Source organism: Topomyia yanbarensis, chromosome 3 (assembly GCF_030247195.1).
Source record: "Topomyia yanbarensis strain Yona2022 chromosome 3, ASM3024719v1, whole genome shotgun sequence".
Taxonomy (NCBI): domain Eukaryota; kingdom Metazoa; phylum Arthropoda; class Insecta; order Diptera; family Culicidae; genus Topomyia; species Topomyia yanbarensis.
The window spans coordinates 185,248,872-185,267,856 of NC_080672.1; the positions used below are offsets into that span (position 1 = coordinate 185,248,872).

The 18,985-nt window shown below is 40.2% G+C and overlaps 1 protein-coding gene across 1 annotated transcript; it reads right to left on the bottom strand.

Moving 5' to 3' along the window:
• Positions 1–1,648: 1,648 nt before the first annotated feature.
• Positions 1,649–8,086, bottom strand: LOC131687482 (uncharacterized). Its single transcript, XM_058971573.1, has 4 exons — positions 3,549–8,086; positions 2,092–3,491; positions 1,923–2,004; positions 1,649–1,715 (listed from the first exon to the last, which is right to left on the bottom strand). The coding sequence occupies exons 1-4, from the start codon at positions 8,084–8,086 to the stop codon at positions 1,649–1,651; spliced, it is 6,087 nt and encodes a 2,028-aa protein (XP_058827556.1).
• Between the last annotated feature and the right edge of the window lie 10,899 nt (positions 8,087–18,985).

Below are 18,985 nucleotides of genomic sequence, written 5' to 3' on the forward strand. Positions count from 1 at the left end.
TAGAAGGTGCTACACGCTCTTTTCAAAACGCCACATCGAAGAGTTATATTGCAGGTTAGCAGAAGTCGAATCAAACTGACGGACGAAATTTTATAATTGGATTCAGAGATGAAAATTGTTTTCGTTCGTTAGTTTACCTATGGCTATCAAAATGAGTGAAGTTTAATTTGCTCGCAATTTTTTAGTTATTTTTACATTAGGAAAAAATATATAATCACAATTTGTTCTCTTTTCTAGTTGTATCTTCTCACAAAGACCACCATAAGAAAGTGGAAGTTTATTTATATTTTTACTGCTTTTGAAAGAGTTCAAAACTAAGATTGAATAAAAAATTGTAAATGAAGCCATGCCATATAGCCTAAGTAACACTTTTAAATATGACGGCAAACAAACTGTTACAAATATTCTCATTTTGATCGTTATTTAAATGTTATCGGAGCTTGCTTGTATTGTTTCGTAATTTATAATTTTCTAGCATATCTTGTACTATTTGCATTTCCGCTGTAGTACAAATTTTAGTTTAATTCTATATGATAGAACAGATACGCACAGGGTATGAAAGAGCTGTGAAAGCTGAGACTAGACAGATGACTTGGCAAAATGACGCAAAAAGTTGAATACGGAAAAATCGCTTGAATCGTGTCGGAACTTAAGGGGGTGCAAAGATTCTTTGTCTTTTCAGTCATGCGCCACATCGAAATCTTGTTTTGCGGTATATACCATAACTCAAAATCTACTGGACAAACGTTGAGACATTTGCACAGTTGTTTTCACAGCATTTCACAAGTAATTAAGGGAGCTTTTATTTTTTGGTCGATTTTCGATCTTCTCGTAGTACTTTGAAACCAAAATCCGATTATTGCTAAAACAACGATTAACATGTTATTGTAAAATAATAATATTTAGCAGTTTGCCAAAAGGTCTTGTAGTTGCCTGGGCAATGATGTGAAGAAGAAGAAGAAGAATTGTGCAAAATTCAGAACGATTGGTCCAAGAAATTTTGTCTGCATCCAGTGCCAGGTTCAATTTGTAAATTTATAATTATCAATTCATTATCAGACAGATGGCAGACTATAGGAAGTAACTAATTATAATTTTTATTAATTAAAATTACTGGACTTTTGGTATTTCAGGCATGATTGGATAATCGTGCTGATAATTTGAATTACTTCATTTTCAGCAAAGTAGGTCTGCCAAATTCTATATGCATGGTTAGTAGACTAGTAGGATGGTATAATAAGCCCCACCAGCCTAAAATTTCAGATTTCTTAGACATAATAATCTGAAGCAAATAAATAATTTTTATGGCATTTTTCATGTATTGCAGAACAGCAACTGATACAAACTTTTCAAAAGATGTAAACTTCCACTCTTTTTCTATAAGCATTTGATTTAATTTGGAACAGTCAGATTTGGCTGAACTGACAAACTACTAAGTGTAATGTTAGAGAAGCTCTTCAAGCCCTTGGAGTGGCTAGCGCCTAACAATACAACTCTATAACGTTCTCGATAGTATACACTGTTCCGAGAACAAAGGAGGCTCTTGGCCGATTCTTTTTAGCCGTTCACAAACTCGGTGATTGGTGTGAGACAGCTTTAAGCTGAAATTAATTTTATTAGAATCAACCGTGTACATTTTAAATGATACCTACAATTTTCGGTCTCGAACCACAATCGCTTTAAACTCAACGTGGATTTCGTCCGTACTAGCTGACCTGTGATTTTAGATTTAGGTTAGGTATAATATTTTAGAAATTTAGTTTTAAGCTCTGTACCTTACTGTGATAATAGTGATTACCTATGTGTATAATTACAGAACTCAACGTGTATATATAAGTAGGTTTTAACTGCACTGACTATAATTTTACCGTAACAAATTGAATTTTAATATAATTTTTCTCCTCCTGTCCACGATGCCTTACTCAGCGCTTTCTTCAGAATGACAGCTCTCCTCCCGCCGTCGGGTCACGTCATCGTCCACGGATGACGTTTCAATCGTCAGTACTGTTCAGCACCAGTTACACCACCAAGAGCAGTGTTGGCAGTAACATTCTCCCCCCCCGTAACACTGGCCACTGGTCCCAGTTTTACCATCCAACTCAACCTCCAACACGGCTAACTTCGATACCGGTCTACGTAATATCCCCCTCGCAGTCTGAACTATCGCTTGTCGAACTCGTCCGTCTTCCGCTATCACGACATCTTTGATTTTTCCGCGCGTCCAGCCATTCCTTCGGACCTCGTCTGCTATGAGGACCAAATCTCCGACAGCCACTGGGTTCACTTCTCCGAACCACTTCATTCGCTTAGTCAGCATCGGAAGATATTCCCGTATCCAGCGCTTCCAGAAGACGTCCAGCTGACGTTGTATTTGGTTCCAAGAATTCTTTACGGCAGAGACAGGATCACTGAACGGTACTGCAGGCTGACGAACACCAGTGGAACTTCCCAACAGGAAATGGTTAGGAGTCAGGGCTTCTACTTCAGCAGCATCTAGGGGTAGGTAGGTAAGTGGCCGGCTGTTCACTATACCCTCGGCTTCCACGGCTAGCGTCACCAGCCCTTCATCGTCCAGTTTCCGGTCGTTGTTGTAGGCTGCTTCCATGGCTGACTTTATGGACCGCACCATTCTCTCCCACGCTCCTCCCATATGAGGTGCAGCTGGTGGGATAAAGACCCATTTGGTAGATGCGTTTGTGAACGTTGCTGCTAATTCTCCATGTACGTTCTCGAGTTCTTTCCGCAGCAGTCGTTCGGCACCTTGGAAGTTGGTACCGTTGTCGGAGTAGATTTCCACCGGCGCTCCTCGGCGACAGATGAAGCGACGGATGCATTTGATACAGGACGGTGTGGAAAGACTGTGTGCAACTTCCACATGGACAGCACGGGTGGTTAGACAGGTGAACAGACATATCCAGCGTTTAACCGAGCTCCTTCCTACTTTCACCAGCAACGGTCCGAAAAAATCAATACCGGTGTAGGTGAATGGTCGAGTAAACGAGGACAAGCGGGCCAAAGGCAGCGGCGCCATTCGCGGAACCTTCGGAGTCGCCTTCTTCACTTTGCACCACTGACAGACGGTCGCAACTTGCTTCACCACGCTCCTTAATTGGAAGATGCTGTAGAACTGCCGAATCTCGTTCACCACCGTTTCAGAATTACCGTGACGAAAGGTACGATGGAAATCATCTACAACTAGCGTCGTCACCGGATGTTTTCTTGGGAGGATCACCGGGAACCTAGCATCGAAAGATGTATGCGGTGCAGCTCCAATTCTTCCGCCGACGCGTAGCACGCCACACTCATCGACTGTTGGTGTCAACTGATACAAACTGCTCGATTTAGGTAATTCTGCTTGTCCTCTCGAAACTGCAATCATCTCATCTGGATACTCCTGCCATTGCGCAATCCACAAAAGCGTGTTCTTCGCCTTCTTCAGTTCCTCTTGACTAAGATGCAGCAATTCCGGCGTCTCTCCTCGACATCTACACCTACAATTGCCCAAGAAACGGTGTACGTATGCAACTGCGCCTAGCAATCGTCTCTACCTAGAGAATCTAGAAAAATCTATCACAACCTCCGGAATAGTTGACCCCTGGATCAGGAAGCAGGGTCTCAGTTCCTCTTCAGGCACCTTTGAAGGTTTCGGTTGCTTCGGCCAATTCTCCTCGGCAAGCCGAAGAAATTCAGGACCTTTAAACCACTCGTCGGTTGCTTCCGGACACGGATTCTTACCCCACTTTGTTGCTGCATCTGCAGGGTTTAGCTTACTGGGGACCCAGTGCCATTCTGAGAGATCTGTTGTTGTCAATATCTCCCCTACTCGGCATGCTACGTACTGCGTGTACCGACGATGATCGGCGCGTAACCAGGCCAACACTGTGGCGGAATCACTCCACAGAAAACGCTGTTTCACCTTCACGCTGTGATTCTCCTGAACAAACGACACTAAACGGCTGCCCAGAACTGCTGCTTGTAGCTCCATGCGAGGAATCGAGAGTGGCTTCAGCGGTGCAACCTTCGTTTTGGCCGCGACTATCGAGCACTCTGCTTTGCCCTCCGTGTTGATCACTCTGAAGTACGCTACGGCGGAGAAAGCGACTTCACTTGCATCGACGAAAACGTGCAATTGAAGATGATCATACACCTGCACATTCGCTTCCTTGAAGTAGCACCGTGGGATCCGCAGGCCTCTGATTTTAGGGAACAGACCGGTCCACCTGACCCAACGATCGAATATTTCTTCAGTTACCTGTTCATTCCACTGCAATCCTGCTCGCCATACATCCTGAAGGAGAATCTTTCCATGAACGAGAGACACACTCAGCAATCCCAGTGGATCGAATACGCCCATTAGGCATTTTAGCATCTGGCGTTTGGTTGGCCGCTTACCGTTATCTATCACCAGTTGTATCTCCTCTTTAATTTCCATCGAGAACAGCAACTCATCCTCTGAAGTCTGCCAGAGCATGCCCAACACGCGATCGCCTCTGTCCGCTGCGTTCAAGCATAGGCTTTTGCTAGGGTTAGCGGACGCCTCTTTCAGTCCACGAAGAACTCCAGCACTGTTCGATACCCAGGTCCTAAGATGAAATCCTCCTTTCTGGTGAATAGTTGCAATTTCCCGCGACACTCGCTCGGCTTCTTCGTCATTCTCGAAGCTATCGAGATAATCATCCACATAGTGGCTTTTCAGAATTCCCTCTACTGCTCGTGGGAAACGGTCTGAGAATTCTTCCGCGTTTTTATTTTTAACGTACTGCGCTGACGCCGGTGAACACGTGGATCCAAATGTTGCCACATCCATAATGTAGGTTTCTACCGGTTTTGTTGGGTCATTCCGGAATAAGAAACGTTGAGAATGACGGTCCGGCTCGCGGATCAACAGCTGGTGGAACATTTCTCGTATATCTGCAGACACTCCTACTTTATATTGCCGGAACCGCGACAGAACTGCTGGAAGCGATGTAAGTTGATCCGGTCCTTTAAGCAGCATAGAGTTCAGAGATATTCCATCCACCTTTGCTGCTGCGTCCCATACCAGTCGAACTTTACCTGGTTTCCGGGGATTTGTCACTGCTCCTAGCGGCAGGTACCACGCGCGTTTTGGGTCTGCTCGTTCTAATTCTGCTTTCGTAGCACAATGCGCATATCCTTTCTGCTGGTACTCCGCTATCTGGTTCTTCAGATTTGCAGCCAGCTCTGGATCTCTCATCATCTTGCGCTCCAGACACTCAAACCTCTTGAATGCCATATTGTAGCTATCCGGAAGTTCGATGTCGTCGTAGCGCCACAGTAGACCTGTTTCGAACTGGTCACCTACTCGTCTCGTCGACTGCTCCATGATGCTCCTAGCCCGCTTGTCCTCGTCGGATTCCAGAACTATCGACGGCTTCATTCCTGCATCTTCCATTGAAAAATATTCCTTCACCGCAATATGTAAGTCCTGGTCGCTGGCGCACTTACAGGCATGGTAATTCAGTGAATGCGTTCCCTCCTTACCACTACCGCCGAAGATGCACCATCCTAGTCTGGTTTTCACTGCAACTGGATCGCTCTTCTTGCCTTCCTTCACTTGCAGCGGGACAGTGAGGTTCACGTTGTTAACGCCTATCAACAGACGGGGAACAGCATTTGCGTAACTGACAATCGGTAAACCTTGGAGGTAACGATAACGTTGCGCCAGTTCACCGTAATCTAAACTCTGTTCCGGCAAAGTAAGCTCCTTTACAGTACGGATATCATCAATAGTGAATTGTTTTGCGCTGCTAGCTCCTCTGATCGTAATTCGAACTTGTTTCGAATCCGATTCGACACGGGTGACGTTCCCTGTCCACTTCAGGCACAAAGGTGTTGTCCTACCGTCGATTCCCAGTTGCTCTACTAGGTCGTTCTCGATCAGCGATAGATCCGAGCCATCATCCAGAAAAGCGAAAGTTTCGATGGTAGCTCGCGGCCCTGAGATGGCGACTGGTATAATACGGAATAGAAGAGCCTGCTTGCTTTGCCGATGCATGTGATTCTGTACTGTAGACGATCCTTGGGTAGGACGACTAATGGAATTAACTCGATCAGAATGCAGGAGCGGATGATGACGATACTGACATCCCTCGATCACACACCGTGTTGCGTTTCTACAGCTTCTCCTTCCATGCGCATTAAGGCAGCTCCGACACAGCCCGTTATTTTGCGCAAACTTCCACCGGTTATCTACGGTATACGCTTTAAACGCAGAGCACGCCGATACTCGGTGCCCTGGTTTCTTGCAGCACGCACACACCCGTTCCTTCTCGCGCACTGTCTCCTGAAATGACTCCGCTTCGCTCGTGTGTGTATTCACAGCTCCCTTCTGCCTAGGCTTCTGCTGATAGCCGCCGTCCTCGCCAACGTACATTGTTACTCTGCTAACGGCAGTGACGACCCTGAGCATGAAGTCCCCGAACACTTTAAGGTTGACCACCGCATGCTGCTGTATATGATCCGCCCATTGCATCTTAGTGTGCGCAGGCAGTTTCCCCACTAACTCCATCAGCAACGTGGGATTGGATAGGTGCTCTTGTTGTCCTGCGGCTTCCAGGTGATCACAGAGACTACGCACAGCTATACCGAAGTCGATGACTGTCTCCAATCTTTCCGCTTTCGGCGCCGGAACACTGCGCACTTTCTGTAGTAGAGCACTGATTAACAATTCAGGTCGTCCATACAACAAACGAAGGGTATCAATTACATGCGGCACTGATTCAGGAAGCAACAATCTACTTTTGACAGATTCATACGCGGGTCCTTTCAGACAACGTTGAAGACGCGCGAGATTTTCGGCGCTATTATATCCACACGCTAACGAGCTATTCATGAAGGTGCTAATGAATATTGGCCAGTCAGCTGGGTTGCCCGAAAACGTAGGTAGATCGCGGGGCATCACTTGACGCGCGGATAACTGCGAGGGGGAGGGAGTAAATTGATCAATAATCGGTAGTCCCAGCGGAGGGGGAACTGTTCCGATAGATAGCACCGGGTTTATTAGTGACGGGCCAGAAATCGGCGTACCCGCGGGTGGGGGAACGAATCCATGAATAATTGGATTTGCCGGTGGCGGTAAGCCAACATTCGTTCCGGACAATGGAACGGGTTTTGTTTCGATTGGAAACACATTCGCTCCCAACGACGGAATCGTGGCCGTTGATGCCATCGTTCCAAATTGTTTGATAATTTGTTGGAGGGAGTGTTCGAATTTTGATGGTACAGGTGGATTAATAATTAGATCACAAAGTGGCTTACCTTCACGTGCTACGGGGGGCACTTGGGGTTCGACATTACCTCTTGTGTTGACTACCTCATGTTGTACCAAAGTTGATTTGGGGAACGCGCCGGTGTATTGCTGCTGTTCCCGCTTAGAAAGACTCTGAAGGTTGAATGGTTTTACTGTTGAATTCAACGGTGGTTTGTAGAAACTGAACCCATGGTGTTGTCTTCCTTGCTGCACTGTTGTATCTGTAGCCGGTTTTTCCGAAGTAGGCATATTGATGTTAGCTGTAGCGTGCTGGTACGAATTGCTTCGCTCCGAGTCCTTCGGGATGCGTGAGTTCTGATTCAGAGAGGCTGCTGTAAAGTCTGCCGATTTACCCACCGGCGGAAGACCATATGCGCCTTCACCCTGATCAGTGCATTGCTGCTTCCACTGCTTTACCCTTTCTAGACTCGTCCTTCTGCTGACCCTGCTTCGGTTGCTAGCCATCTCATCCATTTCGTTCTGCTCCGCTTCCAGGATTGCATACTTCTCGACGAGATGACGTTTCTCCATCGCTTGTTGCTCTTCCAACAGCTTCATTTTCAACGACAAACGTGCTGCCTTAGCGCTGGATACCGTTGTTCGGGAGCAAACACTCAGCGGCAAACAGTGGGCGCAGGTCCACGGCCGATCAGCAACCGATGCAGTCACTTCCGCACATGACATATGCCACCATCCATCGCATTGATCGCATTGAACGCAATCGTCACTTGTCTCCGGACGATCGCAGCAAACGCAGCTGGAAGATTTATTTTTCTCTGGGGTTTTATCATCCGTGGGGTTATCCATTGGATCCATGTCCGACTCCATTGAAAATGTGTCGAAAATTCTTAAAGTTTTGTTCCGAGAACAAAGGAGGCTCTTGGCCGATTCTTTTTAGCCGTTCACAAACTCGGTGATTGGTGTGAGACAGCTTTAAGCTGAAATTAATTTTATTAGAATCAACCGTGTACATTTTAAATGATACCTACAATTTTCGGTCTCGAACCACAATCGCTTTAAACTCAACGTGGATTTCGTCCGTACTAGCTGACCTGTGATTTTAGATTTAGGTTAGGTATAATATTTTAGAAATTTAGTTTTAAGCTCTGTACCTTACTGTGATAATAGTGATTACCTATGTGTATAATTACAGAACTCAACGTGTATATATAAGTAGGTTTTAACTGCACTGACTATAATTTTACCGTAACAAATTGAATTTTAATATAATTTTTCTCCTCCTGTCCACGATGCCTTACTCAGCGCTTTCTTCAGAATGACAGCTCTCCTCCCGCCGTCGGGTCACGTCATCGTCCACGGATGACGTTTCAATCGTCAGTACTGTTCAGCACCAGTTACACCACCAAGAGCAGTGTTGGCAGTAACATACACCATTATTAGCAAAATAACGTTTTAGTCAATTATGGATCTTAAATAATAAATTGTTTAAGCGGTTACTCCACTGTAGAATTTTAAAACAATTGATTTTTTATTTATTAGTTTAAAATGTGCTTTAGGATGTAAAAAATGATATCCCAAAACATGGAGAACGAAAACAATTCAAAAATATAATTTTCAATTTTGCCGCAACGCCTCTTATGTATAACCCATGTGTACTGCAAACTTTAACCGCGTTTTTCTCGAAACCACTGGCCGGAAATGTAACTCGAGCAAATGATTTTTGGTCGCTTTGAATTTTTCACAGTATATTCAAAATTGATTTTTCTAGTCACGAACGCAGGATTAAATTTTTTATTGCTTACCTTTTTATTGAATAACGATTTTGTGTAGATTTTTATGACATTCTCTATGTTTTTTCACACAAAACTGCGCCATTTAGCTTAAAACCAAAATATCTAAAAAATCCTACGTACATCGCTATTGACATAAGCAATCAGAAAAACTTTAGTTTTTGGCGCCAGGTCAAAAATCACGGGAGATAGATTTTCGACCGTGGACCCCTTCCAAAAAAACGCGCATGACGTGAAAATGCTGCAGAGCCGCCATCTTGTGATGAAATTGCTCGAAGAAATTATTTTATTTGATACAATACTTATGTTATAAATCCCATTCAACAAGATGTCGATTCACCAGTTTATTGAGCAATAAAAAAATTCTCGAAATAATCAGACTATTAAATGGCATAAACAGTGAATTTTAAATTAACTTTATTGTACAGTTTTTTAACATAGCCGTGTATTGCTGATCAGAACGCAGCAATGCAAATAGCAGCATCATGTTACCGGAAGAAGACAAAAATATGTAAAAAATTGTCATGCTTCTCTTGCATACATTTCGTTATTTTCAATCCTCTCTTCGGCTTTCTTCTGGATAAATATGGCTTTCTTTGCTCGCAATAAAGATGGCAATAAATAAGCCAGTTTATCAGGTAGGAAAGACAAGCACTGTCGAACTACACTAATAAAATAAAATACCAATTAATGCGTAGAAAACTATGCATTTTCAATAAAAGTGGAATAACCCATTTAGTGGGTAAAGAGTTCGTATCCATAAATGAATACAGCTTTTGTACGTCAACCTGGGTATGTTTTACCCTTTATTTTTCGCAGACCTGTTACAACAAATCGCGTGAAAAATATCCATTCATGAAAATCGCGCCAGAATGAAAAATACTGTCAATAGAATTATTTCTGAGTTAAAAAAAAACATAAAATAACATTCATTTCACATTATTGTCTCCTTAACTACTTAACAAAATAAAACCGCCAACTGGATATATTTTTAATGGCTGGATCTTTTGGCTGCTCTAAAAATGCCAAACGCATATTTGCAACATCCTCAGTAGTTTAAACATGCAGGCCGGTAATTTGCAGCTTCCGCTACGAACCTTAGTTTGCAGGTTAACTCGCTTAAAATAATTTTTAAAGACTTTTAACTCATTATTAAGATCAGTATATCCATTGACATTATCTCATCGAGTAGTTGTGAAATGAATAAAAAGCACCAATGGTTATAAGCAATAAAATACCCATTTTTTGACAGCTCATAAAATGTGTAAAGTTTTTTTACCGTGTTTATCTACCCGCATTTTTTTTATTTCCTCGTTCTTTCCTTCTCTCTACACGCTTGATTCCAATTGCACATCAAAGGGTTACAGTAGAGCACGTTGAGATAAATTGAGATCTATTCAATCAATTCAGATTAAAATTGTTTTTGTGAATTAGAAACAGAACTACAATAAGAATTGTTTTGATTCTTTTCTTTTTGCTTATCGCTAAGAGAATAAGCGGGACCATTTAATTCGTTAATATAAATCGATAACATATTTTCACGAATGATTGCCCATATATCTATTGTATCACACATCAAAGAAAGTAAATAACGAAAGAAAATTATTGTTTTTAGGGGATAGATCCAAACAAATGACAATTGGATATAGATCGTAAAATGCAATATTTTATGAATTTACTTACACTGGTCGTTAGCAAATTGAATCAGAATGTTAACAGCTTAGAAATTAGCTCCACAAATACCCTAAGCTAAGAGTAAATAATAGATTTTAAATATGTGCAATGTTCCAATAAGAATAAAATCACATAAAACTTCTGAATACAAAATGTTTTGAAATTTACTAGGAAAACAACGGTTATCAATATATTTATTTCGATTTTTGGCATAAATCGTTCCAATTTGTATTGATGCATTATAGAAATATATCTATATTCTGTCTGCCACAGTGCAAAAAAACGCTCAAGAATATAAATGATCATTCTGTCAAAGTTTAATTTTCTATTTGATCTTTGTTTTCTTTTTATTTAAACCTCGCTGAAAAACGTGTATAATTTTAATTCGCAGACCTTCATTGATAATTGATCTTTATTCCAAACTTGTGAAAATTCACTTGAAACGAAAATAAATGTTCTCCCCCACGTCGATAGGTATCATGTTCAATTAGAATGACACTCACAGTTCATTTTAAGTTCAAATTGAAATATTTTAACCAATTATTTAATCAAAGTATGAAATCCCGACAAACATATAATTGCAGCTTAAAAGCCAACTGTCAAAATTCTCTTTGAAAGGGAATTCCGGACAAACCGTTACTCACCAATCACAGATGTTGGAAAAATTCTCTTCCATTAACTGCTATGAACTGTGTTTAACCAGCGACGGTTTGTCCGGAATTTCCCTTCAAAGAGAATTTTGACAGTTGGGTTTTAACCAGTAATCATATTTTTGTCGAGAAATAACTATCATGGCACCAATTACAACCGATGGTTTAACCTACAGACACTTTATATAACAGACTAGCGGAGAGAAAAACAGTAAAACTAGCAACCAAAACCCTCATGCTCCTTTGGTTGCACTTTTTGACAGTCCGTTTGGCTGCAATTTTTGACACTTCGCTAGTCTGTGTATAAAGTGTCTGTAGTTTAGCCACCTCTAACTCGACGAGCGCCTATTCAAACTGAATAAAAACATCCATATGTATATCAATTTATTTTCTTTTGTGCATACTATGTCACTACAAAGTACTGCACATCATCGGCCAACTTTCAACTATCCAACACGTTAAAGTTCTTTGTTCAGAAACATATCGGCAACAAGTTGACAAAATTGTTCTCAAACCCTATGGAACGAGATATTTGACGAAGAAAAGCTTTTTTACTGCAAGAAAATATCGGAATGAATTTACTTATTTTCTTTAACTTGAATTTGTTGTTTTTTAACATTGACGTGTAACGCAGATCAGAACGCAGCCATATATGATTAAAGCTTACCAAATATTTTAGGCCGGTTTAAAAGTTAGTCCGGTTTAAAAACAGTTAGTACGGCTTTGTGCTTACGGCTATAAATGTACTAAGAAAATAAATATCCAACGTCTACAGTTCGTGCAACCACATAGGGCTGCCCCTTATAGTTTTTTTTTTTATTTCGATTATTGAGTTTTTAACCTTAAGGCCATTCGCCTCTGCGGGTTAGAAAAATCTATTATGAAAAATTTCTAACCCTATGTGCGGGGCCGGGACTCGAACCCAGGTACGCTGCGTACAAGGCAATCGATTTATCAACTACGCTACGCCCACCCTCAGGCTGCTATTGAATTTCTAATGGATTCGACTTCCGGTTCCGGAATTACAGGGTTATGAGAACGATCACACGAAAAATCGATTTTTACAATTTCTGCAATGAATTATAAAGGTGAAATTTTTTCCAAAATGTGGCCACATCTGCTTGGATTTGTAGTACTAGGTCACTGACAGCCATTTAAAGTCCCTTTGGCCATCATCACCGGTTCCGCAAGCCCCGGCGGAAGTATCCAAATTAGAATAGCAGTCACATCGGTGTCTCAAAGATGGCTTGACCGTTTCGACCAAACTTAGTCTCAAATGATGAAGAGATCATTATCAATGTTACGTGTTGGTATTATTTTAATTTCTTTGCTGTTCTTCTAAATATGTTATCATGCTGCCCTCCCAGAAGCCGTTGTAGTTGCTGTTGCTTGAAGTCTGCCTTGGGATGTCGTCTTCTGGGTTGTTCGTTCATATAGTACTGCCTGTACGTATGTTCCGTGTATCTTGGGACTTATCAATTGGTCGACTGTGGATATCGGGTGTGGGTGTTTCGGCTGCCATCTCGTGAGCCCGGGGTTGGTTTTCCGTTCGTTTGCCTCAGCTTCCTTCATCTATGCTGCATCTGGAGCTTGGTTTGCGTACACTTCGAGTGGATTATGTGATTTCGTTACTTCGTTTCCTTCCGCTCCTTCTTCTCCGTTTGTTGTTGTCGTTCTTGTGGTTGCCGAGGATAGGATATTGGACTTATCCTGCCCCGTGAATTGTATAATGTTGCAGACGAACAATCGTCTTTGCCATGCGTAATGCTGTAGATGCCTCGCTATTGTTACGACCTTTCCTACTGGATTCTTACTACTGACGTTTACTTTGCCTTGCTGATTTCATGATAGCTACTTTATTCCTGCCATCTAGTTTGTAAATGCTTCCAGCATGATGTGGTTTTGATGTGTTTCTTTAGTTCATTGTTTATATATTTTATGTTGTTTTGCTCCAGCCAGAGTTTGACGGTTCTGACTGCGCTTTACTGAACACTGCATAATGACTGGCAGTATGTCGTGAGTCGATTTTTTAGTGATTGCGACTCCGATTCTTTGCTATGGTTTTTCTTTTACTTGATTCATATTGCAGCTTGTCTTGCGACCATTCTCTACCTTCGATTTATTTGCTCGCTCCGGCCCCTTTCGCTCGTTAGTCCATCCTTCGCTGTTGCTCCGCCCTTGCCGTCACAACCCAACACCTTCAACCCTCTGTCTTCCGCCTGATTCGTCCTTTGTTATCATAAATTTTCAGATCAAAAGTATGTGGTGATGTTGGCTTCCTGGGGGTGAAAAATTTCTTTTGTCCCTGATCTTCAGATTTCACTTGTTTGTTGTTTTTTTTTCTTATGTTATCAAAAAAATTTCTTTGTGGATAATACATTATAATTTGGTTTTAAATTGTGTAGTTTTCTCCGCTTATTAATGTTATTATGTAGCTTTCATCGTTTATCAAATTATACCTTGTTTGGGCATTCAATCTATTCTATCTTTATGTTCGGGCATTCTATCTAATCTATGTTTTTCAAAACAAACAATTAGTAATGTTAGTTATGTTATGTTAGTTAGTTATGTTTCTTTGTCTTATTCTGTTTGAACTAGTAGCTTTAGTTGAAGCAATATTAGTGTGTTAGTAATATGCATTCGAAATGTTGTGATAAACTTAGTTTGTTAGTGAGTGGTAAATGTGATTAAATGTTATTGAATGTTACCTATGCTACCGATGTTTTCTTCTTTCGGCGAGATGTTGGTATCCTTCATTTGGATTGGTGTGGCCTCCTACCCCTTTTCAGTAAGGTGGTTGCGGGTGGGACCTGGTTTTACTGAAATTAAACTTAGATTCTTCCTTTATTATTTTGTTTTATTTGTTTATTCATAATTCTCCACTTTATTTTTTTTCTCTTGTTTCCCTTTCCCCGATATGTTCTTTGTTAGGTGTTTTTGTTATAGTATTTAATTTCGTCCTATGAAGATCCCTGCTGTTGGAACATTCCTTCAACCATTGTTTTTCCATCTGTATCCTGTATGTCATTACTCCTTTAATTATTCCCCTCAAATGCTTTTCTTTATTTCAACTTTTACCTCTAAATTCGTATTCTTCTCAATTTGGCAACCCATGGTGATCCTATAAAGATACCGTAAAAATATTATTCCCCGGAAATATGTAAGCTTCCTATTATTAACCCTTCTATTTTGTTTTCTTTAGCCCCCCTTGAATACTTTCTTTGCTTTTTTCATGATTGCATTGGTTTTTATTACTTTTACCGCTTTAATTAAACGTTCCTCTTGTTTAACATTTTTTCCCCATTGTATTATCTTCTCTGTAGGTCATGTTATATTTGTGTTTCTTCTTATTGTGTCCTTCTGCCGCTGCGTGCATGTTTTACGTTTTTCTTTGTCGTATGTATTTTAATTCGACTACGATTCTTAGTCGTCATGTAAATAGAATTTGTTATCACGTTCATAAAATAAAGACATTCATACTCATTCCGGGTTCCGGTTCCCTTGTCCACTTATATGTGTATTAGCTTTCATACTTGTATTAAGTGATATAAATGATTCTTAATCAATATTGCATATGTTTTATCCGCTGGCCAACGTATTGTTCATTCTTTTCGTATATTGTTGTCTATGTTTTCTTTGTGTCTAGGTTCTGCTTCATGATTTCCAGAGTGAGTCTCCATCTTTTATTATTTGTAAATCATGCATTGTAATTCTGCGTTACTCGCAGGCGTTTCCCGCCTCCTTCTATTGCAGCTTTTCTGATATACTTTTTCATTCCAATACTTTTAACCTCTCATTTATATTGCGCCGTAGTGTCTTTATAAACTATGAGTTTTCAATTAATTCTGTCGTTATCTTTTCCTTCTTGTATTGTAGTATGTTCTTTGTTTCTTCCATACTTTTGCTTCTGGCTGTTTGACTCTGCAAATATAACTTTATTAGTTGCAAATAAATATTTTTGTCAATTATACTCCTCTTTTGTATTCGCATTTTAAAAGCTTTTCTTCATCTTATATCAAACAAGCGATTACCCATTTCGTGGTAATTTTGTTCCTTTTTATCATATTTGTATACCTTTACCTTTATCTAATTTTTTTACAAAAAAAATCCCATATTTCCGGAATGTTATGTTCTCGCTGTTGATTATTTCTCTCTTTATTTTCCTTTCACTTTCGCTTTTCCTCATATTGTAAATTGCTTATATCCATGTTAATTAATGACAACGATTATCATGTTCATTTAATTTGCATTGTGTCTCTTGCTTACCAAAATTTTCTTATTCTTTTCAATTTATTCTTGTTTTATTTTCCCTCGTCGTTCTTATATGAAGTGTTTTCAATAATTTATTGATTTAATACAACAAAGTTTTTATTTACTATTTTATTATTTAGGACAGTTTGATTTTAATGGCTAGCCTTAAACGAGGAGTAATAGCTATTACTGATTTTAAACATGTACACTAGTATCTACAGCTATGTACATTTTTCGCTTCTGTAGTTTAATCCATATACTTTTTGAGTCGGTTATTATGAATCTTCTCTAATTTATTTCCGTTTTTGACCACGGTCGTATGCTCACTTTGGTGCTCGACGACTTCATATGGATAGGGTGACCATATGTCCTGGTTTCCCAGGACATGTCCTGGTTTTTCACTGACTGTCCTGGTGTCCTGGGAAGTCGAGGCAGAAGCTTGACTTGTCCTGGTTTTTCTCCTGTAAGCCTAATAACAGGTGTTCAATAAAAATAAGAGTCATGTAATTGAAAAACAAAAACAAAAATCTTTAACGAATTCAGATTTTTTTATTAAAAACATAATGTTTATTCTTCAAAAAAACCTATTTTAATCCACCTAGCGGTGCAATTGTGCCTTTCTCAATCATGAATCATGAGAATGTGTGCGTTGTTTATATTCATTAAAAACTTTTAAATGCATATATTACATTTTATTATTATACATCACATGACAACTATATACAGGAAAATAAATCATTATTCGAGTTCTAAAATTTTGAAAAAGGAAAAACAGCCACGATAATATTGAACTGAAAAAAAGGTGCAAAATCGGCAGTCCCAAAAAGAAATATATGTTTATATTCATTAAAAACTTTTAAATGCATATATTACATTTTATTATTATACATCACATGACAACTATATACAGGAAAATAAATCATTATTCGAGTTCTAAAATTTTGACAAAGGAAAAACAGCCACGGTAATATTGAACTGAAAAACCTGTTTTAATCCACCTAGAGGTGCAATTGTGCCTTTCTCATTTCTCCAAACTATGATTTAATAGCTGGTTCGTACAATATAACTTTATGGAAATGTCTTTCATTCTTATTACACTTGGTAAGTATATATAAGAGCACCTTTTTGCATTCATCGCGGTATCGGTTTGAATCGGAGTTTTCTATGTGATCGACCTCCACAACCCGTAACTCCGGTGCTGGAAGTCGGATGGAGATGGAATTTAATATCAGTTTCTGGGGACGCAGCACCTTTCATTTGAGACTAAGTTGAGCAAATCTAGCCATTTTCGAGAAACCAATATAACCGTTATTCTGACTTTGGATGCTTCCGGATCCGTCGATGGTGGCCAGTGTGGCCAAAGAGACTTTGAATGACTGCTGGGGACCTAGATCTACAAATTCAACAGTTGTGTTTACATTTTGGAAAAAATCACCTTTTTACATTCATCGCAGAATTCGTTAGAATCGGGATTTGCTGCGTGATCGTACGTATCACTCTGTAATTCAGGAACCAGAACTTGGATCCACACAAAATTCAACAGCAGCTGATGGACCTTTCATTTAAAATTAAGTTTGTCAAAATCGGTTCAGAAAATTCCGAGAAACCGATTTGGAAAAATCAACAAATTTTGTTTTGTAACCATACTCTTCAACTCGTAATTCGGAACAAGATGTCGGTTGAAAATGAAATTCAATAGCAACCTATGGGAATATTATACCTTTCATTTGAATCTTAGTTTGTAAAAATCGGTTCAGCCATCTCCGAGTAACCGATGTGGACATTTTGTTAACAAATCCGCACATACACACACATACATACACACATACACACATACACACATACATACACACAGATATTTTGCGATCTCGGCGAACTGAGTCGAATGTTATATGAGACTCGGCCCTCCGGGCCTCGGTTAGAAAGTCGGTTTTTGGAGCAATTGCATAACCTTTCTATATAAGAAAGGCAAAAGAATAATATTTAATTAGCTTAATAAGCATGAGTTCAATGTTATCTTCTTGTGATTATAATTTGCAAAGGTTGGTGGAATGCGTTTGAACGTGTAGGGAATGGGGGTTTAGTAGAGTGGGTGTGGAGGATGCGTCAGAAATCCTTCATCTTATTTCGGTATACGGGGTGGATGAAGGAAATCTGGGCGTGAGGGTGATCCAAGAAGAGGGGAGTGATGAAGGAGGGAGGTGTAAGGGCAAGGTGGGGAGGGGGGGGAAGGGGCGGCTACGCAATACTCAACTGCATATTTTGCTTTCCATTTGAGACTTGGTTTGAGAAAATCGGTTCAGTCATCACCGATGAACCGATGTGACTTTAATTGTGGAATATGCCCGGAATTCCGGACTTCCGGAATCGTCGATAGTGGACAATATATTCAAAGAATGTTTGATTGGCAATCAGTGATCTAGATCTACGATTAGAAGTAATTTGGTGACCATTTCAATAGTTTTTAGCCTCTGAGGTATTACGATTGTACCGATTTATATGGGAAATTCCAGTGTATCCTTACTAACACCCCTGTAACTCCGGAAGCAAGAGTCAGAACTGAATGAAATTCAGCAGCAGTCAATGGCATTACTGTATCTTTCATTTGAAATCAAGTTTGTAAAAATCGGTAGAGAATTTGTTGTGGAATGGGTATGATATTAGTTTAGGAACTTGGCGGGTTCCCCGGGGGCGTCATGAACCGTCATAGGTGGCCAATGTGGTCAAAGCTGCTTTGATTGATCATTAGTGATCCAGACCCGCAAACTAGAGTAATGTTACATCAATTTTAATATGTTTTACATCATTTGAACATTATGGTGGTACCAGTTTATATGGGAATTTGCTGTGTGACCGCACTCTTCAACCCGTAACTCCAGAACCGGAAGTCGGATCAACTAAAAATTCAATAGCAGCTTATGGGAGCGTTATACCTTTCAGATGAAACTAAGTTTGCGAAAATCGGTTCAGCCATCTCTTAGAAAATTGTGTGAGTTTAAATGACACACACACACATACACACACACATACATACACACACAGACATTTGCCGATCTCGACGAACTGAATCGAATGGTGTATGATACTCGGCCCTCCGGGCCCCGGTTAAAAAGTCGATTTTTACAGTGATTGCATAGCCTTTCTTTATATGAGAAAGGCAAAAAGGTCCCAAAAAGTCGATCTTTATAAAAAAAATTTTTCGAGGTAACATAAAATCTCGACGTTTCATGCATTTTAAAGATGTTTGGCATCATAAATACGAATTCGATTTCTGAAATTTCATTGAAAAAAAATAATGTTCCGGCTTATATGGGAATTTCATATGTGACCGGACGATTTAGTCTATATTTCCGGACCCATATAAGCGATCCGTACGAAATTTTATAGAC